At 30.9% G+C, this 25,796-nt stretch overlaps 9 protein-coding genes across 13 annotated transcripts in view; 5 read left to right on the forward strand and 4 right to left on the reverse strand.

The window, feature by feature from the left end:
• Nucleotides 1-1,816, reverse strand: part of LOC138180764 (post-GPI attachment to proteins factor 6) — a 5,429-nt gene extending 3,613 nt beyond the window's left edge. The window contains exons 1-6 of one of the 4 annotated variants that reach the window (XM_069114903.1): nucleotides 1,671-1,816; nucleotides 1,280-1,553; nucleotides 871-1,042; nucleotides 578-791; nucleotides 378-505; nucleotides 21-304 (exon numbers count right to left, since the gene is read on the reverse strand). In XM_069114903.1, coding sequence (XP_068971004.1) covers nucleotides 21-304; nucleotides 378-505; nucleotides 578-791; nucleotides 871-1,042; nucleotides 1,280-1,421 — 940 coding nt within the window. In that variant the 5' untranslated portion in view covers nucleotides 1,422-1,553; nucleotides 1,671-1,816. Of the gene's footprint in view, nucleotides 1-20; nucleotides 305-377; nucleotides 506-577; nucleotides 792-870; nucleotides 1,043-1,279 lie in introns of all 4 variants that reach the window. The other 3 variants (XM_069114902.1, XM_069114904.1, XM_069114905.1) reach the window with 3 other exon arrangements.
• Nucleotides 1,817-2,598: 782 nt separating this feature from the next.
• LOC138180881 (BBSome complex member BBS1) lies at nucleotides 2,599-5,605 on the reverse strand. Its single transcript, XM_069115184.1, has 8 exons — nucleotides 5,519-5,605; nucleotides 4,925-5,120; nucleotides 4,642-4,816; nucleotides 4,357-4,566; nucleotides 3,984-4,279; nucleotides 3,650-3,899; nucleotides 3,387-3,566; nucleotides 2,599-3,297 (listed from the first exon to the last, which is right to left on the reverse strand). The coding sequence occupies exons 2-8, from the start codon at nucleotides 4,936-4,938 to the stop codon at nucleotides 2,671-2,673; spliced, it is 1,752 nt and encodes a 583-aa protein (XP_068971285.1). The 5' UTR covers nucleotides 4,939-5,120; nucleotides 5,519-5,605; the 3' UTR covers nucleotides 2,599-2,670.
• Nucleotides 5,606-5,659: 54 nt separating this feature from the next.
• LOC138180882 (uncharacterized) lies at nucleotides 5,660-7,278 on the forward strand. 2 transcript variants are annotated; one of them, XM_069115185.1, is made up of 7 exons: nucleotides 5,660-6,058; nucleotides 6,127-6,217; nucleotides 6,308-6,434; nucleotides 6,511-6,639; nucleotides 6,707-6,784; nucleotides 6,857-7,015; nucleotides 7,101-7,278. In XM_069115185.1, the coding sequence occupies exons 1-7, from the start codon at nucleotides 5,812-5,814 to the stop codon at nucleotides 7,272-7,274; spliced, it is 1,005 nt and encodes a 334-aa protein (XP_068971286.1). In that variant the 5' UTR covers nucleotides 5,660-5,811; the 3' UTR covers nucleotides 7,275-7,278. The 2 variants fall into 2 exon arrangements, with proteins under 2 accessions (XP_068971286.1, XP_068971287.1); XM_069115186.1 differs by having other exon boundaries at nucleotides 6,899-7,015.
• A 2,166-nt stretch (nucleotides 7,279-9,444) lies between these two features.
• Nucleotides 9,445-14,440, reverse strand: LOC138180734 (protein dispatched). Its single transcript, XM_069114849.1, has 10 exons — nucleotides 13,734-14,440; nucleotides 13,529-13,654; nucleotides 12,792-13,412; nucleotides 12,323-12,710; nucleotides 12,029-12,230; nucleotides 11,544-11,931; nucleotides 10,893-11,471; nucleotides 10,448-10,748; nucleotides 10,081-10,381; nucleotides 9,445-10,003 (listed from the first exon to the last, which is right to left on the reverse strand). The coding sequence occupies exons 1-10, from the start codon at nucleotides 13,869-13,871 to the stop codon at nucleotides 9,769-9,771; spliced, it is 3,279 nt and encodes a 1,092-aa protein (XP_068970950.1). The 5' UTR covers nucleotides 13,872-14,440; the 3' UTR covers nucleotides 9,445-9,768.
• Nucleotides 14,441-15,013: 573 nt separating this feature from the next.
• Nucleotides 15,014-16,200, forward strand: sel (canopy family protein seele). Its single transcript, XM_069115686.1, has 5 exons — nucleotides 15,014-15,162; nucleotides 15,247-15,337; nucleotides 15,427-15,542; nucleotides 15,614-15,820; nucleotides 15,893-16,200. The coding sequence occupies exons 1-5, from the start codon at nucleotides 15,145-15,147 to the stop codon at nucleotides 16,070-16,072; spliced, it is 612 nt and encodes a 203-aa protein (XP_068971787.1). The 5' UTR covers nucleotides 15,014-15,144; the 3' UTR covers nucleotides 16,073-16,200.
• Nucleotides 16,201-16,409: 209 nt separating this feature from the next.
• Ref1 (RNA and export factor binding protein 1) lies at nucleotides 16,410-19,460 on the forward strand. Its single transcript, XM_069115682.1, has 5 exons — nucleotides 16,410-16,751; nucleotides 17,321-17,458; nucleotides 18,582-18,729; nucleotides 19,010-19,150; nucleotides 19,229-19,460. The coding sequence occupies exons 1-5, from the start codon at nucleotides 16,542-16,544 to the stop codon at nucleotides 19,339-19,341; spliced, it is 750 nt and encodes a 249-aa protein (XP_068971783.1). The 5' UTR covers nucleotides 16,410-16,541; the 3' UTR covers nucleotides 19,342-19,460.
• A 1,028-nt stretch (nucleotides 19,461-20,488) lies between these two features.
• Nucleotides 20,489-22,221, reverse strand: LOC138181112 (ubiquitin-conjugating enzyme E2 S). Its single transcript, XM_069115685.1, has 5 exons — nucleotides 22,064-22,221; nucleotides 21,769-21,916; nucleotides 21,039-21,229; nucleotides 20,830-20,958; nucleotides 20,489-20,746 (listed from the first exon to the last, which is right to left on the reverse strand). Exons 1-5 carry the CDS (start codon nucleotides 22,079-22,081, stop codon nucleotides 20,594-20,596), a joined length of 639 nt encoding a protein of 212 aa, XP_068971786.1. The 5' UTR covers nucleotides 22,082-22,221; the 3' UTR covers nucleotides 20,489-20,593.
• An 18-nt stretch (nucleotides 22,222-22,239) lies between these two features.
• Nucleotides 22,240-24,461, forward strand: Arl6IP1 (ADP-ribosylation factor-like 6 interacting protein 1). The gene is made up of 5 exons (XM_069115687.1): nucleotides 22,240-22,526; nucleotides 22,698-22,831; nucleotides 23,104-23,341; nucleotides 23,466-23,550; nucleotides 23,640-24,461. Exons 1-5 carry the CDS (start codon nucleotides 22,500-22,502, stop codon nucleotides 23,741-23,743), a joined length of 588 nt encoding a protein of 195 aa, XP_068971788.1. The 5' UTR covers nucleotides 22,240-22,499; the 3' UTR covers nucleotides 23,744-24,461.
• On the forward strand, nucleotides 24,447-25,747 carry Pex11ab (peroxisomal biogenesis factor 11ab). The gene is made up of 3 exons (XM_069115683.1): nucleotides 24,447-24,604; nucleotides 24,943-25,058; nucleotides 25,133-25,747. The coding sequence occupies exons 1-3, from the start codon at nucleotides 24,549-24,551 to the stop codon at nucleotides 25,657-25,659; spliced, it is 699 nt and encodes a 232-aa protein (XP_068971784.1). The 5' UTR covers nucleotides 24,447-24,548; the 3' UTR covers nucleotides 25,660-25,747.
• The last annotated feature ends 49 nt before the right edge of the window (nucleotides 25,748-25,796 follow it).

The following is a 25,796-nucleotide window of genomic DNA, read 5'->3' on the forward strand; positions in this document are numbered from 1 at the left end:
CACAAGTAATGTAAATTTACCTGAAGTGACTACCTTCACATTTACTTCAATAATACTATCCGAAATAATCATTAAATAATAATAACTATCTTCATAAGGGGAAGATTCTGTAAAGGTATATGAACCCAGCATAGTTAAGTTTCCAGTTTCAAATGATTGAGAGTGATTGAAAACGGGCAAAGAACGCCCTTTTAGTGCCATATTTTTAATACAAAGTTCATGTACATTACGAGATTTATGCACAGTAAAATTGCAACCCCAAATATCTACACGAAGATTCCATGTTCCTGACGGGACATATATCCTAAATAAGAATGCAATATATTAGTAATTCTCAATCTCTATAATGGTTTGGATATGATAATTGTACCCTTTACTTGTAGTAAGAAATAGATTCTTTTGTTCTTAATGTTTGTTGGTAACCAATAGGAATATTTTCAATACTATTGGTTTGTGTCCATACAGCTACAGAACCTATACTGTAGTGGCATTTATGGCCAAGTCCCTAAAGTATATAAAACTTTAGAATTAATATAAAACAATACAACATTGGAAGATAGATAAAATCAAGATATACCTGCTGTTGAACCTTTTCATCCCAGTGAGACAAATATGCTCCAACAAACCAATCTCCAGCTTCTGGTCCATAAACTGGTACAATCGCAGTGGTTTTTGGCTCAAATGTTGTAATTGCAAAAACTCTAATGGTATGATTACGCTTATGATACATATCATTAGGAAATGTGTCATTATTTATAGATATCACAGGGTAACTGCCCCATTGCAGGTATCTGAAAATCATAATAGTAAAAGTAAATATCATATTACAAATACCTATATATGTTCATGATAGCAAAAATAAATATTTACATATGTACTTTTCTCTCTGGGCAATCTTGCCCATCCATAAATGCTGCAAACTGCCAAGTAGCTCTAAGCACCTCTTTTGGAACTGTATAATGAAACATGGCTATATCTGAATAACTTTTGAACGAATGTAGTAATCCTTCCTGACTTGCTTCCGGCATAGTACATTCTTTAGCTATCAATATAAATTATTTGCACGTTCTAAGTTAAATATAAATTTATTTACATAGAATACATTTCATAAAGATGAAAATTATAACATTCTCCATGCTTAAGTAAATGTTATTTAAAAAAAAAAGAGTGTAGTATCATCTTAGAATATAAACTGTTAAAAGACATAAGTTGTTAAAAAATAGAAGATAGGAACAAAATTATCAATTTTGTAAACGAAAAGATCTGTTTTCAAATTTACCTGGAAAAAGTAATAAGATTAAAAAGACGTGAAATTGAAGAATCATGAGATATCGCCTTGGAAAATAACATATCGGAAGCATGATAATATTATTTGACATCATAGAAAGATGAAAATTTTTTTTTCGATCGGATGTTTCCATCCACTTCTTATTAATTATCGATCATTTTCCCATTCCTGTGTTGACTGTACACTTTGCACAGACGATAAATCACCGCGACTAGCTAGCCCACAATGTTTGCGTGTTTAGTCTATATGGGTTTCCTTCGATCAGCTGTAGTGGACTACATATAAATAGCAAAGGGTGGAATGAATACAAGCTGTAAACTCATAAACGAATGCTAACTTGGTTTTATTGAAAACGTTTATTCACAACAATTTGTGATACTACTACAATGCTTAAGAGTGCATGAATACTTCAGTTTCGTCGGTGTTAAAAACTTCCATGAAGCGCGCACGTGGGACAACTGTACTCGAGATGAGCGCCATAGTAACTGCCTAGCGCAGTCGCCCGGAGATAACGTTTACTCCTTGTCCTCGTCTGATAGCAGAAGCTGCTTGCGCGGGCGGTGTTGCTTGGAAAGCGATGGAGACGACGAACGCGGAGCTGCGCTGGCGCAACAGGGCGATGGTGACCTTTGTGGCGGTCTAATGAAAATACTATGTGTTCGACCGTTCGCGAAGCGACGCGATCGCGAGGAAGCGCGCCAAAGAGAGTCGTAAATTCCCGTTACGATTATAGAATCGACGCCACGAAATGATCGATCCCTTATTTCGGTTAGGATAATAGAGGTGGTTGAATTGATTATAACACTGAGAATAACAGATTACAATGCACTTTATTCCAACAACTTGTAGACAAGATAGTTACGCACGGTACGTATAGATATAAGTTAAACAGATGACTGAATTAACGGCCTTAATTGTAAAATAGAAAATCTGAGGTTTATGACAGTTTCTTGGGATTATTACGGTCCGACTAATTATATTTGCACAGGTAATGGCCGCATCGGCCGAGGGATGGATTTCGGGTTACACAAAGAGTCACCGGTGACTCACCAACACCATGATATTTTAAACATTTCGAAGAAACATTGTATTCATCTTAGCACAAATGAAATATGTAATGAGAGGGATAACAACATATAAAATACACAAATGAGATGGACAAAAATATGACTATGATAACAAGAGGATAGAAAGAAAATGAAGCAAATATCCTTGGCGCAACATTTTCTTGGCTTTTTATAATACAGTTACAAAATTTTCTTCAATATTTTCCAATCAATATTTACACAACGATATATTATAATACTACAACGTAATATATGAACATTTTTATACAAAGCACATAAAAAATATCTTTTCATAGACTTCTACTTTCTAGAAGACTAAACTTCGATATCTTCTTCGGCAGCAGGCAAAACTACTGTGGTCACAGTTACTGGTTTCGTTTTCGATTTCTTACACAACAAAATCTCTATCCTTCCGGAAATGTTACTCTTCAAAGTCGCATTGATCATCATAGGAATCGAAATGGCGTTTGGTAACAAAGGTACGTCCATCACTCGTGGTTTCACTTCCGTGTTTTCGCTTCTGCAAACGATGTACAGGTCCGTATCGGACAATTCGTCGGATATGTTCGTCAATAAAATACGAATCTGATAATTGGGTCCCAATCCCAAAACGGTAGCTTCCATGGTAAGCAGATGTGGTCCCGCAACTTGACTATCGTTCAAAGATTCGACTAATTTTTTGGCTACCATCAATCTGAGTCGAAGAAGACCTTGTTGAAAAGTAGAATGAATCTTCTTCGCTTCTGACCTTTCTCGTATCGTTTGCTCAACGAACAATCGCGTTTTCTTCGGTACTAAAAATTTGGTGCTATCGGTTGACGGTAAATTGGATATCGCGTTGTGAATATTGAAGTCCGCAGTCCGTTTTAGAATTTTTACACACAGTCCACCTCCCACGGTGACCATCGCCATCGTTCGTTCTTCTTGACCCATTTTACCGTACTGTTTCGAAAAGACAATGCACAATATTTCTATCTTATTAGTATTCAACTTGGAATAATAATTAATTAATTAATTAATTCGTAAATTACCTTCATCGCGGAAACTGGTTCCATGATTTTTAACGTGTCCACGTGATGTTTCCCGTCGTACACGCGGATGCCATAACCAGCGGTACTCACAGCGAGCAAAGAAAGGCCAATTTGCGGAACTGGTAAACTCACCGAATCCAAAATCGCACCCGGAACACGAACATGCCAAATTTTAATTCCCTGTATTATTAATTTATTAATTTATTATTATTTGTAACGATTCGAGTAAAGATACATGGCTGAAGTAAAAATATTCCACATACCTTCCTAGAGAAGCCGATCAAAGTGCTATCCATGATGGTAACCGCGACGCTTGCGTTATTAAGGGCTGAAATGGCTACAGCCGGCGATGGTAATTTTTCCCAAAGTTTCACGGGTCTTCCTCTTCTTATCGCGCCTATCTTACCATCTCTTCCAACAATTACTACACTCCCATCGCCGGTCCATAAACCTGTACACGCGAAAGCAACCGGCGGCCATTCCAACAAATGTTTATCCATAACAGAAAATGTTCTACAACGAAAGAATCGCGAGGAGCGTTTAATTTTATAATTTTTCATTATTCATATAAGAATTGTTTTTAAAGGGAAGTGGTACCGAGGATCCAAAATAAGTACTTCTCCGAATTCCGTGCCCAGCACGAGACAACTACTCGCTGGATCGTTCCACGAGTCTCTTCGAATCACAGAGATCGCAGTCAAAGCATTACTTTTAATCAGCGGAACTCTTCTGTATTGTTCCGCGAAGCTAGACCTCAAATTCGGATCCATGGATAGGAATTTTAGTGTTCGCGGTGAGATAAATCCCGCTCCGAGTTCCTTTAACAATAAATCCAGTTCGTCGGCTAGTGTTAACACGTTCAATTCCTCGTCCATTCCAGCCTTATGCCAAATCTATGAATAAATTTATTGTTTCAACTTTGAAAATCAGAGACGTATTGGTCACTAAGAGATCAGAGAATTGCCTGTACCTCCCGTTCCTTCGGGTGTACGTCAATGTGTGGCAAACAGTACTTAAAATACGGTCTCATGTTCTTGAAGATGTAGACGCTAGAACCAACACCCACTGCCAGTACGGACGATCGAGGTTCTCCATTTTCTGTGTAAAATCCAACCACTCCGCAGGGTGGATCTATCATGTTGTGTTCTGTTATCTGGTCACCTCCTTTATAAACTCTTATCTAAAAATAAAATATTACAACATCGTGGAATGTAATTCCGACACATTTTTAGCTTTGAAAATTCTGTTTCATTACTTTGGGCGAATTGACACTGAGGGTCCCTAGATCGACACAGACAAGTCTAGCGTCTCCATCGCCGCTTACATCTAGCATATCGAGCGCATTTGGTAAAGTGTATAATCGGGTTGCTGGTTCCCAAAGCGCTTCCAACCATCGACTGGTACCAAGATCACCGATGTTATGTCCAGCTCTAAAAATTGCACAAAATAATAAAAAGACGAATGTACCTATCACGTTTAATCGCGATTAAGTTAACGTTGAATAGAAAGGATTGAAAGAGAGAATAATTTTTTCTTACCGTAAACCGTGCATGTTCGAGAATCCCTTTTTTTTCTTAATGTTTACGACAAACCGTTTATCTTCAATCAAAATTCATTATTAGTATGCCTGTCTAAACGTTTCCCATACGCATTCTATGTACAGTAGCAGTATAGCGCAGCGTACAATAGGTAGATTGTCATGTCGTTATTAATACGCTGATGAGTCTTCTTGAGCTAAAAGAATTCTTTTTTCGAATTAATCTAAATGAACACTGTGGCAATTGTAATTTTCGAATGGAGGAAAGATCGATCATATCGGAAAATCTGTTTAGAAAACTCGCTAAACAATGAAACGATGCCAATGAATCGCGCTTTGTTGTGAACATTTGTATCCATAGAAATGTTCACGTGCACAGAATATCAATGATTGCGCGCAACTCGTCTCATTTAATATTAAGAGAAACGATATTACGTCGTAATGAATGAGAAGTAATTTATATAACAGATATTGTAGAATTTTAATCAACGTAAGGTATAAGTAAACCTAGATTATCTTAGATACCTGAAAACATAAAATAAGAAACTGAATTTTACGATAGACTGTAAAATTATCGTAAAATTCAGTTTCTTACTTTATGTTTTCAGGTAACGTTCCTATTCTATGTTTTCAGGTAGATTCTATTTAAATCATTGTTATTGTCGCATGTTTCCTTTCCTTCAGAGATTAAATCCAGTTTGACCTTTATATAGTTTGTATATATAAAGCGGATTTCGAGATGAAGCCTGTTTTCGATGAATTCTTCGCCGGGTAGTGAAAAATTTACATCGAATTTTCGAAACCGATAATTGTTGACCCTTATTGACAAAGTTCATTTTGTAACGGATTCTCTTAGAATTAAGGATAATACGGGCATACTCGATAATAATGGACACAAAATCTGAACAAACATTAACACCGGTAGGAGCCACGAAGTATAATTCGGAAGTACCATTCTGGAAATTTTGGCAGGAGAACATAAAACCGAAAAGTAGTGACATCAATTCGAACCATCAACCTGGACATTGTTGGGGAAAATATAGAAATTCGAGAAAAGATGACAATTGGGACGAGATCGAATCTCCGCAATTTGTGGATTTTTTTAATCCACCGGATATAGGAGATTCGTTTTTCAGTAAATAAAAATTATAAAGATCGGACAATTCTTGAATCCTGGTGTCCATTCCTCTTTATTATTTTCAGACAAAGCAATTATAACTACAAGCACGCCAAATCAGGGTCATACAAACACAAAACATCCGAATACGGTAGTAGACGATGAAACGTTGATTGCGTAAGGATTACAATTGTGAATTTCTTTAAATCAGATTTAAGTTATTTTCTTATTGTCTGATAATAAAAAATATCACTTAATATTTCTTAGATCCCTAAGTAATTTCTATTTATCCGATATAACGTTTGATAATCATGAAAGAACATACGTAAATCGTGATGATTCTCAGGGGCAAAAAGAGAAAGAAAAATATGTGGTTCATAATGCTAGCAAACTGGTATGCCAATTTACATAACTGATTTACATTGTCATTATTATGATTGATCTGTAAAAGATTGAGGTTAACATTTTAGGAGCCTAAAGCTAACGTCAAAGCATCTAATAAAACAAGAATGATGCAGAGAATCGGGGTCGTATACCCCCTCGTTTTTGATTTGCAAAAAAAATATACGCAAGAGGGAAAACAAGAAAATATTAAAAAGGTATGAAAATCACACCCTTTAATCTTACAGGCTGTTAAAAGAATATATACTTTTGTATTATTCTTAGATATTGAAAGATGAGAACAAAACGAAGGAGGTAGAAAAATCAAATAATTGCTGTAAGAAAATTAAGAGGAGTACCGACGTAAGTATAAACAATATCACACTTCACATTAACAAATAATAAATATATTTTTCTGCTTTTAAAATAAACCAGCTGTGGAAGAAACCACCATTTGTACCACATTTGTCAAAACAGAAATTACCACCACCAAAATCTCCACCTTTACGTACAGCGTCTCGAGCGCAAGAAAGAAAACGCTTTAACGATAATATACAAGAGAAGAACAAACAAAAAGAACAAATGATACAAATGGTAATAATATTCTGTAATTTTGTAATTAAACAATATTCTGTTTTCAATATTATAGTATATATCCTAAGAAATATATATTGTATAGGCAATTGCTGCTAAGAAAAAGCAAGAGGAGGAAGAAATTGCATTACTAAGAAGACAAATGGTTCATAAAGCTCAACCAATTCACAAATATAAAATTGGTTTACCGCGAATTAATAAACGACCTTTAACCGATCCTGTAAGTCCGATAGTATTGAAACGTCGTCGTCGCATATAAGTATTTAAAATATATATATCTCGGGAATAGTATGGCACATTGTAAAAGATTCTGTACCTCGTTCGTATTAGTACATTAGTAATAACGTTTGAATTAAATATTTTTCCTTTTACTCCCTTCTTTCCAAATAAATATATTTATAGAATGATGTAGATTAATAATACTTGATATTACACCTAGTAATATAGTAGCACATTCATATACATTTTGACTCTATAAATTTTGTGTATCTCTAATTTCTCAAAATAACATTTGTTACGTCCCTGATACGGGCTGAATTCCATTCCTCGGTCGGCCACTAACTATGCAAATAATTAGTCTGACCGTAATAATCCTAAGAAACTGTAATTTTGCCCCATCAGGTAAAAAGGGGGAAACGTTTTCCCATAATAGATTTCCACCCGCAAGCGACCAGTGGTGAGGCGATCACCACCCAACAAGAGTTCTCCTCTGCGACAGCATCGTCACCGAACTTCTCTGCTTTCTCATCATCAGATCAGTCAACATTTTTTCACTGGCTTTACATTTTTAACTCAGTCAACATCGCTAGTCACCTCTATTGACCTAAACGAAATATGGGATCGATCATTTCGTGGCGTCGATTGTATAATCGTAACGGAAATTTACGACTCCCGTTGGCGCGCTTCCTCGCGATCGCGTCTCTCCGCGAACGGTCGAACACATTTCTTATAAAACATAACAATTATTCGGAATATACTTGTAAATGCTAAATAATTGTTAGTTAAAATACTAGTAAAAAGTTTTTGTAGATGTCGATATGACATAGTGAAACTTAGATGTAATTTTTTATAATTTATATTTACCACAGCTTATGCTGGATAAATATTAACATGAAATATTTAACATACATAACAAGCTCGCTCTAATATATTGTAACATAGATATCCATATAGTATGTACATATATTGTAGATATATGATGATAAAGATTGCCAGTGTGCATTCTAGATTAATATCGATATATATTTCTAACATACGATAGTTACAAATATTTAAATAATTGATAAACACATATACAGTAATTACAAAAATGGATGTTTTTTTAAGAGCATAAATTCTTATGTTTTCGAAGGCATGATGTTGCACTACATAAACTGTCAATTCGTAGCTTCCTGTTTAAAATAACGAAATGTGTATAAGGTGATGAACTTTATTTTCTGTTACATGCAATAATTTGCAATATTACAAACTTAATAAAAATAATTAATCAAGCTATCGAAAAACATAATAAATATTCATTTAATATTAAATATTGCTGCTATATGTAGTACTAGCTGTACTACATGACAGCTCAAAAGATATTTCTAGATAAATGCTTATGAAAAGAAAAGTTGTTTTAAAAGTTGTCTTATATATTCAATAATATCTACTGATGAAAATCATAAAAACCCGTCAGTCTTTTTTTTTCTTTTTTTTTTTTTTTTTTAGTATATACTTTATACAGTTTATAAATATAGATAATTTTGAAACAAAATCATGTGTGATATCTATACCACATTTCGTTACTTTTTCTTAAATTTAATTGCAGACATACACATCTTTTTATGAGGTTGAAAGCATTATTCAGTAAAACAGCTGAATTGATACCTCGTTATTTTTTAATATTTAATTAATCCATTCATTCCATTAAATTTATTGTAATATTTTATTCGAAAACTAAACAGTCTCTGTATGTAAACTTTGTTATGAATTTTACAAACCTATATCGGAAATAACATTTTTTATTTCTTTCCCTTAAACTGGTATAATAATTAACATATTAAATTATTCGTAGAATTAAAGTCAATTTATTTTAAAAAATTATTTTGTAATATATAAATTTAATGTTATCAAAAAAGGTAACTAGACCTATTAATACTCAAATGTAAAAGATATCTATATCTATGTCAAATTAAATATAAACGCATAATAGAAAAGTTTTAATAAAAAAGTTGAAGTTAAAATGCATTCATAGATATGTAAATGCAAGTCTAACAGTATAATAATCTATCAGTATCATCAATTACTGTTACGTCCGGTGACTCTGCGTAATCCAGAATCTATCCCTCGGTATGCAAAAGTGTCACCGGACGTAACAATTACATTAAAGCTGCATCTATGAATATAGAGCAATTTCAAAATTGTTTAGAAACCGAAACTAAAATAGATCGTAAAATATAAAACACTCTGCGATATATTTGGCACATAAAGCCTGACTCATATCACAATGTATACAATATGCATATTCTTGCGTAACTGATAGGAAGCCCACTGAATGTTAATGATAGACAAATATACAAATAATTATCCTAAAACTATTTTGAACACAGCCAATGACACATTAGTCACACACATTATCATAGATTATATAGGACATAAGTTATACATGAACAAGTAAATTCATCGATTTAAAATCCGGAAGTGTATATATCATATCATAATTATTTTTTCCCCTTTTGTCTAAAATATGCCCATCTTATCACTTAATCTTCATCTTACTGAAGTAATGCTGATGATGGTGATGGAGGTAGCGATGGTGATGGCGGTGGTCTTGTGAAAGTTTCTATTTCATTACAGTGGAATTGACATACTGTACTAGATGTACTTAAAGTAGATTCTGACCACATTCCCCTTCCTTTAATCTTTCTTCTAGCTCCACTATTATCCGTACTTGATTCAGGCACATCTCCAGACTTGTTCTTGCGAAGATATTTCCATAATAGATTTAATCTGCATGAGATTGAAATGTTAAATTATATAAACATTTTAAACTGATACTTGCGAAATTACAATTACGCGTTATTTACCTGGGATATTGAAACTGAGCAAACTGAGATGATGGACCTATTACTGCTAATACCGAACACAAAAAAAATGTAGCATATATCCAACTTATACTCATTACAAGGAACAAAAAGATTCCAATTTGTATATATGCTAATACACATGAAGGTAACATAAGAGCACCAGCCGCACCGCTTGTCAGAGAAGCCATTAAAGTTGGACCAGCCATCTGTGCAAGAGCCGTTTTCACTTTATCTTCTTTCTCTTTAGAAGTACATGCTCTGTAACTTACTACATAATGTAAACTAAAATCTACAGTCAAACCTAAAAATAATATATATTCAGTTATGTGCATTATGAAGATTAAAATTACCTATTATTAAAAAATACCTATTGCTGTAGATATTGCGACACTTTCTAGGACATTTAATTTCCAACCAAGAAGAATCAAACCAGCAATTGTTACTACAATTGCTGCTCCAATTGTTACAATTGCATATAAACTGATAAGAGGATTAAATGTTACTAAAGCTAACACTATGAGAGCTAGAACCAATGAAACGCCCATTGCCCAAAGCGTTCCTTCGTACAATGTTCTCTGTAATTCATAAAATTCTAATCTACTAACGAACCAACCACCGCGCATTCCTAACGGAGCTTTTTTTAACTGATTTTGCATCCATGTTTCAACCTGTAAAAAATATAATTTTTATTAATGTTTTATTAGTAATTAAGCATTATGATTGCTTTCAAAAATATGAAATATTAAAAAAAAAAATATATATATATATATATATATATGTATACATACTTATGAAATACAATTTTATTTTACCTGATGAAAAAACTGATCCATATTTGAAAATGAAAGGCTATAATTATATATGCTGTCATACTCGACGACTAGAGCTTTAATTTTAGGCGTTGGCATTATTATAGAATTTGTTTCATTTGATACTTGTAATTGTTTAAGATTTGGTTCATTCAAAAATTTTAAACCAGCAGAAACACCATTACGAACCCACAAATACGATGGAGTACTATATAATTTTGCATTTGCTTCAACCGCACATCGTTGTAAAGTGCTAGCATTATATGGAAATTCGCTTTTTTTACAACACGGTGTATAATTAATATGTGAATCAATGGGATCTTCACAACGTCTTTGCATCCAATGATGTAATGATTCAATAAAACAGTTGGGTAATAAAGGTCCTAATGTATCGCGATAGAAAGGTTGAGCTCGTAAATCGCGACAAAATTTTTCAAGCCATACTTGTGATTCTGGATGAGATACATCAAAAGATTCATCCCATTCTGGCGTACCAATTAAACTAGGATCTAAATAATTGCCATTATCAACTGGTTTAATACCCCATACAAATCTTAATGGTAACACATCTTCATTATCAATCTGCAATTATTAATTATTCAAAATTTTTGTGAGAGATACATTAAAAGAAACTTTGTAATTTTCTGTACATACCATCCCATGTTTCTCAAACCAAAATTTTCGCGAATATACTAAATCATATTTCTCAAATGGATGAGAACTATCAAATAATTGGAAATCAGCAGTATCCGGCAACTGCAAGCCAGGGTATTGAAAAACAATGATGCAACATGCTATTGCTATAATACCTAAACTTAACGACCAGCACCATCGAAAATTTATAACTACCCTTGTAAGGATAGTATTAAAACCTATCGTCACTTTATCTCCAAATAATCGTAAAGGTCGAATAATTTTTCGTGTTATAAAATTTGCAGGGGATAAAACGCCTAGTTTGAATCGTTCCGATACAACGACACATGCCGGCAGCCAAGTAATCATTAAGAAGAAGTTTGCAATAACAGTCATTCCTGAAAATAAACTGTATTTATGGGATTAGTAAAGTTCATATTTCTTTATTATTTTTATATTATCTTTCCTTAATATTTTAATATTAGTTAAACAATTATTTCACATACCTAAAGCAATTTATAGCGGTAACGTTACTAACAACTGATGCAAAAAATGCTACTGCAGTAGTTAGAGATGTAACAAACATAGATGGAACAGCATGTTTCATTGTTTCTTGCACCAGTTTGACCAATCCATTATTTGATATTTTTTTTTCCTTTTCTTTCTCCCAAATTTTACAATATATAAATGCATCATCTGCTCCTATTCCTTTAAAAAAATAAAATTGTATGTTAAATAACTTTTATTATTAAAAATCGTAAATTTAACGTTTAATTTTCATATATTCTTTAGTTTCTCACCTACAACAACGACGATTGCCAAGAGATTCATGAATGGGAAAAACTTGATATGTAAAATTAAAGTGTAAAATGCATATGAAATGCCAAGACTAAAAATTACAGCAATAATGGTTGTGACAGTTAATAGAAAAGAACCAGTATATGCCCATATGCAAACTGTTACAAAGGCGAAACCAACAAGCAGTAAGATAGAATCTGACACTAACAATTGGTTAAACAATGTACTTTTTAAACCCAATTGCATGCCCTTCACGCAAAATTTTCCATAGGATAGATCATTATCACCAAGTCCTTTATAAAAGTCTAAAGTTGCTGAGCTTGTAGCAATCGGTAAAAATAACATTGCATACTTCAACGTTGAGTTTTGTTTATTTTGAGGATCTTGTCTCTATAACAAAATATGAAACATTTTATTGACAATTGTTCAATTCTTCACAATAATTTCTATGATATAAAAGTCTTCTCTTACATGATCTGAAATAAAATCAATATCTAATAAGTAATGCAACAAGTGATAGGCTGCATTGTGCGTATAGCATTCACTTGGAACATGTTTCTGACAATTTAAGTCTTCTTCACAATTTGATGTTAGATGACCATTTTTATAATAATAAACACATTGTTTCAAAAGAGTTTCTACACGGCTAAGATCGTTTTCTGTTACACCCAGGCAAGAACTTCGATTAGACAGAAGTGCAACGTAATTTGCTGGTGACCAACTTCTGCAACACTTTTGTCCTATATTATTATGTCCTATTTGTGTTTGACATAAAGAAGGAAAGTGTGGGTTTGATCTAAGTTCTGCATCAATATAGCATTGCGCTAGTACACCTTCCATTGACCATAAGTTTGAATCTTTAGACTTTCTACCAATAACCACGCGTGCATAACCAGGTAATGGTAGATTACAAAAAAATTTCTCATTTTCAATATAGTCTTGACTCGCATTTTTATTTTTTAGCTCTATTAGTTCTTCCCATTTATCTTTAATTTCAGCTTTATTTACTTTTTCTTCTTTATTAGTTACTTGTTTTTGATACTTTTTCTTTCCTTTTCTCTTATTTTTAGGTTTTGTTCTTACGTTTAAGTTCTGAAATATTGTAGTGTTAGTTTGTAAATCCAATGGCTTATATTTTACGTGCAATATCCTAAGCAACTTATACACAGTTAAAATAATATATTACATACAAAGCTCAACAGACATACCTGTTGCATATAATGATAATGTTCCAAAGGATTATCAATCAATTGACCGCTTGGCTTATTTGATTCTAATAAGTTTTGCCAAGCAATAAGTCTTTGTGCTAACATTGTGCCTCTTGCCTCAAAACCCTTAACAGCACAAATAAGGTATAAATTAATAAAAACATTATACATATATTATATTTCTACCTTAATTTTATATACTTACTAACTGAGGATCAGAGAAGTCAGGAAACTTTTTAATAGCTAAGGGAACAATCAAACATGTTGAAGAAAAAATAAGTACTGCCATTAGAATGGTATAAGGATGATGAGCTATTACTCGAGAAATCCACCATATTTCCATTTTGACAATTATATCTTTTTTAACTTAAGTCATATTTTCTTATAAATTATTGTAATATACAAGTTACTAAGGCAGGATTGTCTTAATCTTTGTCTAAATCATACGATGTTATAGTTTTATTTTTTAAACAATTTTCAGATTGGAAAAACTCACATTAAAAATTATATCTTGTAGTATAGTACTAGCGAAAATCAGTTTTTGACGCGTATAGTTCAATAACGAACCACTGAATAGAACATGTACTATAAATAATTTGAAGTTTCATACATTTTTATGTTTTCTTTTATTGTAATCGTCATTAAATTTGTAATATTTTCGCGTAATCATTTTGTCTATTTTTTGAAGACTTGTAACTAACTAATAGATATAAATATTACAAGAGTGAAATTATAGCCACTATTTATGTAAGGACTTCGAAATATAAACGTAATTTTATATAAAACATTGAAGCATGGTTGTTCAATTTAAAAAGCAACATGGACTTCCCACTTTAAGGGATGGCACGTGTTCACATTGCAGTAACAAATGGGATGATCCGTAGAGACAACGACCGTGATCCGTAGGCTATGGTGGATAGATATACATACACATGTATATGTACATATACAATATACACTAGTATACTGATATATATATATGTACATATATACGCATATATGTGTATAATTCTCTAGAGTATAAAATAAAAACATTTTATTCTGCTAATATAGTATTAAAATATTGTTTGCTTTTTTTAAATTTAAATTTAATTTTATCCTAAAAAACTACAGGGACAATAAATAAATTTTCTTATTTTTGTCAGCTTCCATATATATTGTATATATATTGTATATATTGTATATATATATATATATATATATATATATATATATTGTATATAATATATATATATTTGTTTAAATAAAATGAGTTTAGATAAGGATAGCTATGAAAAGTTTTAAAAATTGTTCCATACATTTATTGAAATTTATGTTTTATGATTTCGTTTAGAACATTAGTTAATTTTTGGAAGATCAATTATAGCTGGTTACATTGTTACAGTTTTAAACTGCGATGATGTACTGTCTTTTTGCACTTAATAGTGTCTTTAGTCCATATTCTTTTATATTGGTATTTCTCAAAGTGACACGTGATGAAAGCTTATTCGTGTTTTGTGGGGTATTTAAGTATATATACGATAGTTAACATATATACATCAGTACGTATATATAAAATTATAAGTAATATACACGTGTCTTCTTCAGCGTTAAAAGATAGATAAATATTACTAAATATGTTGATTAAATACGATGTAAGTATAAATTAAATGTTTACAATTCCATTTCTTTATGTTATTTTTAATAATTCAACTTATTAATGCATATTTTCATTATAGATGAAAATTCTAATAGTAACATTTTCCCTCTTTCTCACAAATGGTTTTGTCAAAACTGCGGAAATTGACAATAAGCTTTTAAAATGTTTAGGTATGTAAAATAAGTGTTAATAGTAAGTTATAGCTATTTACCTTGAATATAAAAAATGATTATAATAAGTTAATATTTGTAATGTGTAGTTTGTAGGTCAACAGTAAAAGAAATTGAAAAAGAATTAGCAAAAATTGATCCTTCAAGAGAAATTGAGATAGGGAATTATAGATTAGATGCACAAGGAAATGCTATTCATAAGAAGGTAATAATAAATTTTTATATTTCTTGGATTATAATCAAAACATATTTTTACATAAACACCTTTATTTAAAGATTCCACTTGCACAATCTGAGGTACATATATCTGACATCCTAGATAATATTTGTGAAAAAATGTCAGACTATGTAAGAGCAACATATAAATCAAATGGTCAATTAACAATCTTAAATTTAATGAGTCCATCTGGTAGTATGAATCCTGAAATGAGCAAAGTTGATATTATTCAGGATGGCGATTTAAATAAAAGTTTAAAATATTATGTAAGTTTTCTCTTTTTATTTATACTTCATAATAGATTTTATCAGTTATTATTTTGATGTGCTTTATTTCAGTGTGAGGGAATAGTGGAAGAATTTGAAGACTCTATGATTTCACTATTTATTCGCAAAGAAAATGATATTAAAGAACAATTATGCACAAATGTTTCAAAGCTATGTAATTCTACAGATCTTAATGAGGATGATGAAGATAATGAGGAAAATGATATAAATGAAGAACATTATGAATTATAGTAATGTATAGGGAAAAATGAGATACATTTGTATCTATATATATTTTTGATATTCAAAAAATAAAAAATTAAATATACTATTTATAATGTAGCATGTCTAAAACAGGAATAAACTACAAAAATATAAATGTTAAAATATAAATTCACTTTTCTAAGAAAGAAATGCTCTTATATGCTAGGTATAAGTAACAAATGTAAATACTTGTACTTTAATAACAAAAGACAATATTTATTAAAAGAATTTATTAAAACCGTTATTTTATTTCATTGATTTCCCGATAGAGAGCGCTCTGATCGACGAATCAAATACGCAGGGGTTCTAAGAAATCGTTCTGTTAGTTACGTTCATTTATACCCAGGCTTCTGTGCGCGATTGTTTCGTCTTCGTTCGTCGCCATCATTACGAAGACGAAAGAGGTTGGTTTCATTCATTTTCGTGTGGCAGTGTCATTATACGAAATCCAGCACAAATGAAGATGGTTGATAAAATAGACATGAGTCTCGACGATATTATCAAGCAAAATAAAGGAACAAGACCACGCGGCGGCAGTAGCAGACGTGGAAGAGGTGCCGGTAATTCACCACGTAGAGGAGCACGGAGAACGCAAAGAGTTGGTGGTGGCGTCATGCGGGGACGCAATCGTGGTGGCATTACAAGAAATTCTCTTCCATACACAAGGGTAAGAAATCAAATTATTTATTCTTCTTTTTATTATTATCGTCATTATTTATATTATATTAATTTTGTCACGTGTACCGTATATGAGAACCTATCGTATTACTTCCGCCTTAAGTGCTTATGTATGAAACAGTTTAATCTTGAGATAGATTAACGATCGTATTTTAAGGTAAAATAATTGTGTAAGATAGAAACGTGATTCCTATGATTCTTATACTGTTCAGATAAGGAATACTTTACGTATTTCAAGGGAGTATTCAACTTAGAATTTTTCGGAAATGATAAAAGTCCGCGCTTTTATGGTGGGACGTTCGTTAATTTTAAGGACGTCCATGTGTATTTTTTACATATCCAAAATGCTAATGGAATAGCATGGAATAGCTTATTATATAAAATAATGTGAAATGTTTAGTAAATATATATATATGAAATGTTTTTAGTTTTAGATGTAATTGTTATAATTTAGTAATTTTTTTAGTTTATAAAAATACACATGTGACTAATACTATGTCCTTAAATATTGCAAGATACCACAAATTTTGTACAGTAATAAATAATTTCCATTCATAGGGTGATGTAAACAGTGCTTGGAAACACGACATGTTTGATGGAGTAAAAAAGGTTGGCCGAAGTTCAATAGGTAGCGCAGGGACAACCAAGCTCCTTGTGTCAAATCTAGACTTTGGAGTATCCGATTCAGACATTCAGGTACTTTTTATTATTTCACACTGGAACTACCGACATTTGAGATGTAGTTATCTCTACCAAAACCAGGCAAAATGACCGGTCTTTAAAAAATGCGTAATAGTAGAATATTTTTATATTTATTGATTTATTATTACCTTGCAAAAGGAACTCCATGTTCTGAGATAAAAACTATATAATAACAATAAGTACAATAATGAAGGATATTTAGTACCAAGATCTTTGGTAACAAGAATATTAAAATAAATTTCCATTGGTAAATATAAGAAGTATAATATAATAATATAATAATAAGCGTAATGGAATAAATAAAATACAAATATAACTTAAATTATTAAGTACAAAACTTATCATTCATCATATTTCTTACAAACGTAAAAGTTCTTCCGCGTGTACCTTCCGCATACATATTTTTTTACAAAGATTGCAAATGGTGGTGGTCTTATTATTATTACAGTATCCTATCTGACGCCATTTGCGTGAATAAGGTGAGTTCTTTGACATACTTTGGATCTTGGATGCTCTTTGTTCTATCCATGATTTTTCATTGTCAGTGGAAAGTTCATCTGCTAATTGAAAAATAAAATCTTTTCTGGACATCTGCTCACCTGTGGTTTCCTTATATAAAATTCAGGCATTTATGCCAGCTAAATCTAAAATATTAAAAAATATTTGAAGTGTCTGTCTTCTTGATCCCTACTTCATACCATATTTTCTCACCATTTAGTCTGCTATATCTATCCCAAATTTTGTTTTATTATAAAATTTGACCATTTCAAGTAGGCCCTTTTCGTTTTTTCCAATTTTGTATAAATAGCCACGATACAAAATTACTTTTATTTTAAATGAATAAAACAAAATTAAAGTTTATTATATTATTCCTTTAGCTATCCCTGTAAAAGGCATTATGTCATTGCGGAGAAGAAATATAACATGAAGTAGAAATTTTAAATAAAGTTGTCAAACCAGCCATTTTGACTGGTGTGGTAGTTCTAGTGCTCCAATATTACTTCAAATTCAAAAATTAGATAAATTTTCAGTCTCAAGTTCATAAAAATCATTTAGCTTTTTCATTTTTAAAAAGTTACTATAAAATTGCAATAATCTATGTATTTGTTTGTTCTAGGAATTATTTAGTGAATTTGGCCCCTTAAAGTCAGCAGCAGTACATTACGATAGATCAGGTCGATCATTAGGGTCTGCAGATGTTATATTTGAAAGAAGAGCAGATGCTATTAAAGCAATGAAACAATATAATGGCGTACCCTTAGATGGTGTGTAGTTAAATTTGTGTCTGTACTATAAGTTTTGCTTTGAATGTCTCTTTTTAATTATAAAATTCCGCCTATATTTAGGGTTTCAGTATCACTTATTAATCTGGTCTCCAGTTTATACCTAGCAACATACAGTTTGAGCATTTTCTCTTTTATCCTTCCATAAATACTCCAACATGGGATGACATTAAAGAAAAACAAATTTCAAAGAAGTTATTGTGAATTATGATTTGCACAACTATTCACATCTATTATTGCAATATGTGGTATACATCGGCAGGTCGTGAAATGAACATACAAGTTGCTACCTCTGAAATACCAGTCACATCTATCCGAGGAGGACCGAGACTTAGCGGCAGTAATTTTACACAGAGACCTCAGTCCCGCTTTAGGGGTAGCCGTGGAGCAGGATCCGTCAGAGGTATGTAATTGGTGTATATTAAAAATGAGGTGAGTGAGTTATCAAAAAGTAAAGTAATTAATATTTATTTTTTTAAAGGTCGTGGAACTGGTCGACGTGGTGGCAGAGGTGGCAGTCGGCAAGTAACGAAAACTCCTACCGCTGAAGAATTAGATGCAGAACTGGAAGCTTATGTGAAAGAAGTAAAGTAACAACGTCACAAATCTTCACACTTAAGATTTTGTTCTGATCTGACTTAACACAATACAATGTGTTTCTCTAATTTTCACGAGAATATATAAAAATAAGTATAAATATATCATTAGCAAAATGTTGTAAGAAATTCTTTTTAAGTGGGTATTTTTTATTTTTGACAGTTTCTTTGAAAATTGGCATACAATTTTTACAGACACTTAAGAAAAATGATTTGTAGGAGTTCATAGATTTTTTTATGGTATCGTAACAAAAACAAAAAAATTAATAATAAAAAGTTATAATGTAAAGACTGTATGGATTTGTATGTACTATCGTGCGTGTGTGGTTATCAGATGAAAAATACAGTAAAATTCATCTTTACAAGTTGTTGTTTATCTAAGTACAGAAGTGCTTCTAGCCCACAATCTAATTAATTCATATGAATAATTAACTATCAAAATATTCAAAACCTATCTTTGAACATAGTTTATATACTGATATACGTGTATCACTATGTTTAGTAGCATCAGATCTTTGTAAATTATGTTTAATGAATTGTTTTTTACCATGAATAATAAAACGTACGCACCACTATATGTAGCTAATAGCTTCTAGTGGAATAAGGCTGTGACATACTGTTATCGTCTAGTCATCTACTAATGAAATATTTTACTGCGCAGTAATGGGCTTGTAAGGCAATGTACATGGTTTTATTCATGCAGCATATGAATGCCAATGCAGTGCTACAAGACTGAAGCAAAGAAACTGATGAGCCATTACCTAATAAAGAATAATGTTCTTGAAAATGACCATCTTCATTTCTCACCTAATCAAAGATTTATGTTTAATTTTCTTAAGTATTGCAGAAATAAATTTCATTTAAAAAATATACAAAATTAGTACATAATTGCAAATATTAAAGTAGAAACAAAACTTTTATTTGAAGAACACTTTTTATTTAATTTAAATAGTCACATGAGGTATCATTTTGTACATATGTAAAAATATTCGCTAATAGATACCACAGAGTGGACTATATTATTTTCCACTCCTGATTGTAAAGTAGATCACTACAAAGTTGTACTTGTTTGTATCTTAGGAAGTCATTTTTAATGCTTCTAGAATTATTAATTTTCTAAATACTTAATAATAAGATCAGTCGAGTTTAGATAATAAATTTTTACTATGCAATAATTGTGTACAATATGAGGCAATGTTACCACACCAGTGTTTTAAATTATAAAAGATAGATAAATTATGTTGATTTTTTTATAATCTTTTGAGTGTCCTCTTCTTGTCTTTCAATATCTTTTTCTTTTCTGCTGATAGTTTTTTATCTCCTGCATGCTTCTTTGGGAGGGGTCCTCCGACTTCAGAGGATGTGCAACTATCCAGACCTGCTTTGCTGCCTTTCCCGCCTCCCTACAGCATAAATGTATTTTTCATTATTTATTATTATGTATGCGAAACTCAATTTTAATATATGTATATGACAACATGTTTACCTGTGCATGTATTTCTGTCATCATTTTTGCTCGTTCGGAATAATCGTCATACCTTTCTAATAATAATTTACCAGCTTCTTCATTTAAAGCAGATTCTGCATTTGGCACTATTAAGAGACATTTTACAGTCTGCAAATATAAAATAGATATGTTAATTCAATAAATCGATCAAATATCTCTTGTATCAGTTATACCAATTAATAGCTTACTAGTAATATATGTTTAATTCCGAGATCTGATTTCCAATCCTTTTTTAAGGTATTGACACAAATTTCTCCATTTTTTGCAACATTTGGATGAAAAATTTTTGTAAGGAAAAATGCCTTTGGTGGTCCTTGAGGAAAATCTTTGCCAAGAGCTAATTTTACTCTGAAGAAACCGCCAGCATATGGCGTTCCCGCTAATATTAGGAAAATTTATATTTTTAACTTATGAACATTATAATATACACAAACCTCCATAAATTTTAACGAAACAAATATCCTACATGTATATAAATTTGTGAAATACGTAATGTTAAATAAAAACTTTCAATGACATTGAATTATATCTAAATAGATGTAAATATTAAAAGTTATATTATAGAATATATAGGTTTTTATTAGTATTATTTCTGTTGATCTATCAAGTTGATTATGCAAATAATATTCTCTCTTATAATTGATAGAAATAAACTTATATGTATATCTATATCTATATATATATATATATATATATATATATATATATATATATATATATATATGTATGTATGTATGTATGTATGTATGTATGTATGTATGTATGTATGCATGTATGCATGCATAAATGTATTTAGGTGTGCATGTAAATCTGACATTTGGATAGGTTATACTTCAATAACTGTGCGATTTTTTATATAGTACATAATACTTCATTGAAATTTAGCAAGAGGAGTAATTAAATGAACTTTAATCTTACAGGGTCCTTCTATAATAGCTTGAATGTCAGTAACATCTTCTTCGTTTAAAACAACTCGGATACCCTCGGGTGGTTGTTCAGCTAATTCACTCATTTCTTTAGCTACACGTCGAATAATTTGTGGAGATAAGTTTTCGACATTTGATATCTGAAATAATAGACGGTGACAGATGATTTATTTATTTGAGAACGAAGATATATTCAGAGAAACCTGTCCCCTTAACCAGGGCATAAACAAGAAGTACCGCTGTTAAAGTTCGCAGACAGAAATTAATACGTATCATTGAGTACTTACAGAACTCACAGCAGCCATATTTAGCAAATTTTGAATAAAGTTTCAATTAAACGCGTTTAGGATGCGATTGTTTGAAGTATACTGTTAGAAAATCTTTAACGTCACAACATCAGCACAGTATCGCCTGCAATAACCAACATTTTGAACTGATAGCCAATCGCGTGCGAGTTACAATAATCTCGAAACTAGAAGTCGATTCTTCGTCATTTCGTGTGTTTTCAAGCAAAAAGCATCCGGCGTCTCTGAGTTTCACCGAGGGCACATCACGATAATCAAATTAAAGAATAAAGAAATGTTTGAATGAAACGGAATATAAACCTAGATGATGTGAATAAATTGTAGTTGCATTGTACTATAACTTCGGCGTAGTTTCAAGTCTTTGTCGTATTATACTGTTTCTTCACAGCGAATTTGAATACTTTATTTAGTAGCCAGGATGGCTGATAGTGCAGCAATAGAAAGGGTAAGACTTCACATCTTCTAAAGGTTGAATATTTAACGTATGATCAATGCGTTTTATTGAATATTTAATCAATGCCGGATTTTTGTATTATATCATGTAGTCTTACTATGGTAGAAAAATCAATGTCAGTGACGCTCATTTTTGTCCTCAAACAACATAATCTCATTGCAGGAAAAGCATATGAAACAATTAAAACGTAGAATGGAATGTTGGCGTGAAGTAATACTTCCATTGAATTCCATTCTATTATGGGAACGGTCCTGGTACCCTGGCCTTATATTTGGAATTACAACCATAACATTTTTGTAAGTGGAAATTTTAAAACATATAACCGTATATATTTTTTGTCATAAGTTATTTGTTTTATGTGTTATTTTTTAATACTATAAAAGAAATGCATTTTTTCCTTATTTCTCATTTTAATTGTTTCCTAACATTGACTTTAGAATAAAATATTAATGTATATTATACTATATGTATTACTATATCAGTCATTGATTATTTTTATATATTACATATTAGTAAATAATTATATGTTAATATATATTTTACAATGTTCATAAAAATTTGCTTGTAGTCTAATATGGATGTTGGAACCTGCTATACTTACGATAATATCTATAACCCTTCTTATATTGGCTTTGATTGATTATCTTGTGCCAGTTGTATTATCATTGCTGAGTCCTGTCAACAAATGGACAGGCCAGAAAGAGAAAAAGTTAAATGAGATATGTCAAAATTTATCTGTAATAATCTTACAGTTACAAAGTTTGTGGAAATTGTTGTTAAAAACACGAAATGATCGTCCCAATGTGGTGAGTTAAGAAGCTATCCTAGATAAAAGAAATCTTTGTTTTAGAAGATATTTATGTAACAAATATTAAGTATGTACAGCATTTACAAGAAAAATTGCTCTAAACTATTTTTTATCTTCTGCAGTATTATCCAGGCATAATACTTTGTCTTGTTCTTTGTATATGGATTGGAAGCACAGTTAATAACTTGCTTCTATTTTATATTGCAGGTAATAATTTTTTAATTAATTTATTTGATATTGTATTTTATAAGATGAATGTATGTTAATGTAAACTTTGCTTTACTTAAATGTTGCAGTGAGTGTCCTTTTACTTACACCAGGATTCAGACATAAGGGACGTGCGATGTCAGTTAGTATAGCATATGTGTGTGAATTTCTATTTCACGAAAAACAATCATAATCATCATTTTGTATGTGTTTTCCTCTTTATTCTCTGTGAGACTTTAACTACAATAAATTAATTTGTAATTTATTAATTCATAGTTAGGGATAACTAGCTTTTCAGCTTTTTAAACGTACAAGTACTGTAATATAAATTGTGTCTTCATCTCTTTTCATCGTTTTATGTGATATTTAAGATTGCAGTTCGTTTTACACACACTTTTATAATATAAATACACTTCCACATTATTCTCCATTCATCGATAACAATAAAATTATTTCATCTTTCATCAGACTTTATTTCCACGAAAGTGGTTACTTAAGTAATGAGATTTCCGTTAATGAGATTGGATTAAATGTTAGCGTTAATTTTATACTTTTATGAACATCAAATTTAAAATGTTTGAAAATGGCGGGTTAGTTAAATTAAATATCCGATGGCGCTAGTGGTATAAATAAGTATATTATATATACCTAATTTTTCGAAGTGAGAGTTGCTCATTTAATACTATAATTTATGTATGATTTGTGTATATTACGAGATAAACATTGCGACTGAAGCAAGAAGTGCATAGCGTCATTATGTTGCAAATAATCGTCAATATGGATTCATTCGTAATCATTAGTAAACGGTATTTTACGTATCAATTCGTTTAGACTAAGTTATTCAATATGAATATTGATAGTTTATATTAATTGTTTATGTGTGCTTACAAATAAACGTTACTATGGTGAAACTCTCATAAATTAGTTTTATATAAAAATTTATTGCAATTAATCGTTGTGTTTGAAATATATCGCTCTTTACATTACCTGAAAACATTATGGATATAGTAATAAAGCTAAATGAGCAAACAATAGGCAGAGACAGAATTATCAGGTATATAATTTATTTACTTCTGAAACATATTTAACCGCATTAAGAATAATTGATTTAATTGATATATATTTATTATATGATTTAAATTATTTTGAATTGATATAAATTTAATTGTATGTTTTACATAACCTAAATTTTATTATTTACCATTATGTTTAATAATACTATTTTTCTCATAATATATTCAAAAATGCATGTTATTAAAAATTTCATAAGAACCTGTATATTAATTTTCTACATAAAAGAATATACTAATTTTATTTAACAAATTTAGTACAATTAAAAGTAAATAGATAATATTAACATTGTATAATTACTTTTTAATAATACTTTTACAGATTGCTACAATATGGAAGCAGAGCTTATTGGTATTATGGTCAGAATATTCGTAGTACACAACATTCTGCAGAAGTCTTAAGAAGCTTAGAATATACATTTAGTTCCTTTAGAAAATGTATTTAAAGCAATATTTATAATTTTAATACAATTACTATCGATAATAACAGTTTATTCCCATTTTCTTTATAGTGTTACGTCTAGGGAGATGTTTGGACAGTTTATATTCTGCTTTAAAAATGATGAAATATCCAGATCTAACTATAAGAGCCATCTTGACACTATCAAAAATTGCCAATGCTCTATTCTTATTAACAGATCATATAATTTGGATCGGCCGTGTGGGATTATATAGGGTTAATATTGAAAAATGGAGCAAAATATCTAATAAGTATTGGTTAATAGGTATTATAATGAATCTAATAAGAGATATTTATGAAATCATACAAATTTTCGAACATGAAAAAGTGAGTGTATTAATGAGGACATCGAAGTTCTCACATCATTTATGGAAACGATATAAATTACTCTGTCATTTACGAAATCACAAAGATGTTGTAATGGATACAATTAAAAATGGATGTGATTTGTGTATTCCTCTAACAGCACTAGGTTTTACCAAATTTACCCCTGGAACAATTGGTATACTTGGTATGATATCTTCATTTGTAAGTCTGTATACATTAACTTATCCTCTGTATAAATTAACACCAACTTAAAATTAATCGACATAATTATTTTTTATGTACACGAATATGATTACAAAGCATTTATTCAAATTAAAGGAAGTATATCATTAAAATTAAATTAATATTTTTTTTATGGATTTTCATGATTTTTATATAATTTTGATGTA

Source organism: Bombus flavifrons, chromosome 6, assembly GCF_040668555.2.
Source record: "Bombus flavifrons isolate JBK064 chromosome 6, iyBomFlav1_principal, whole genome shotgun sequence".
In the NCBI taxonomy this organism is placed as follows: Eukaryota; Metazoa; Arthropoda; class Insecta; order Hymenoptera; family Apidae; genus Bombus; species Bombus flavifrons.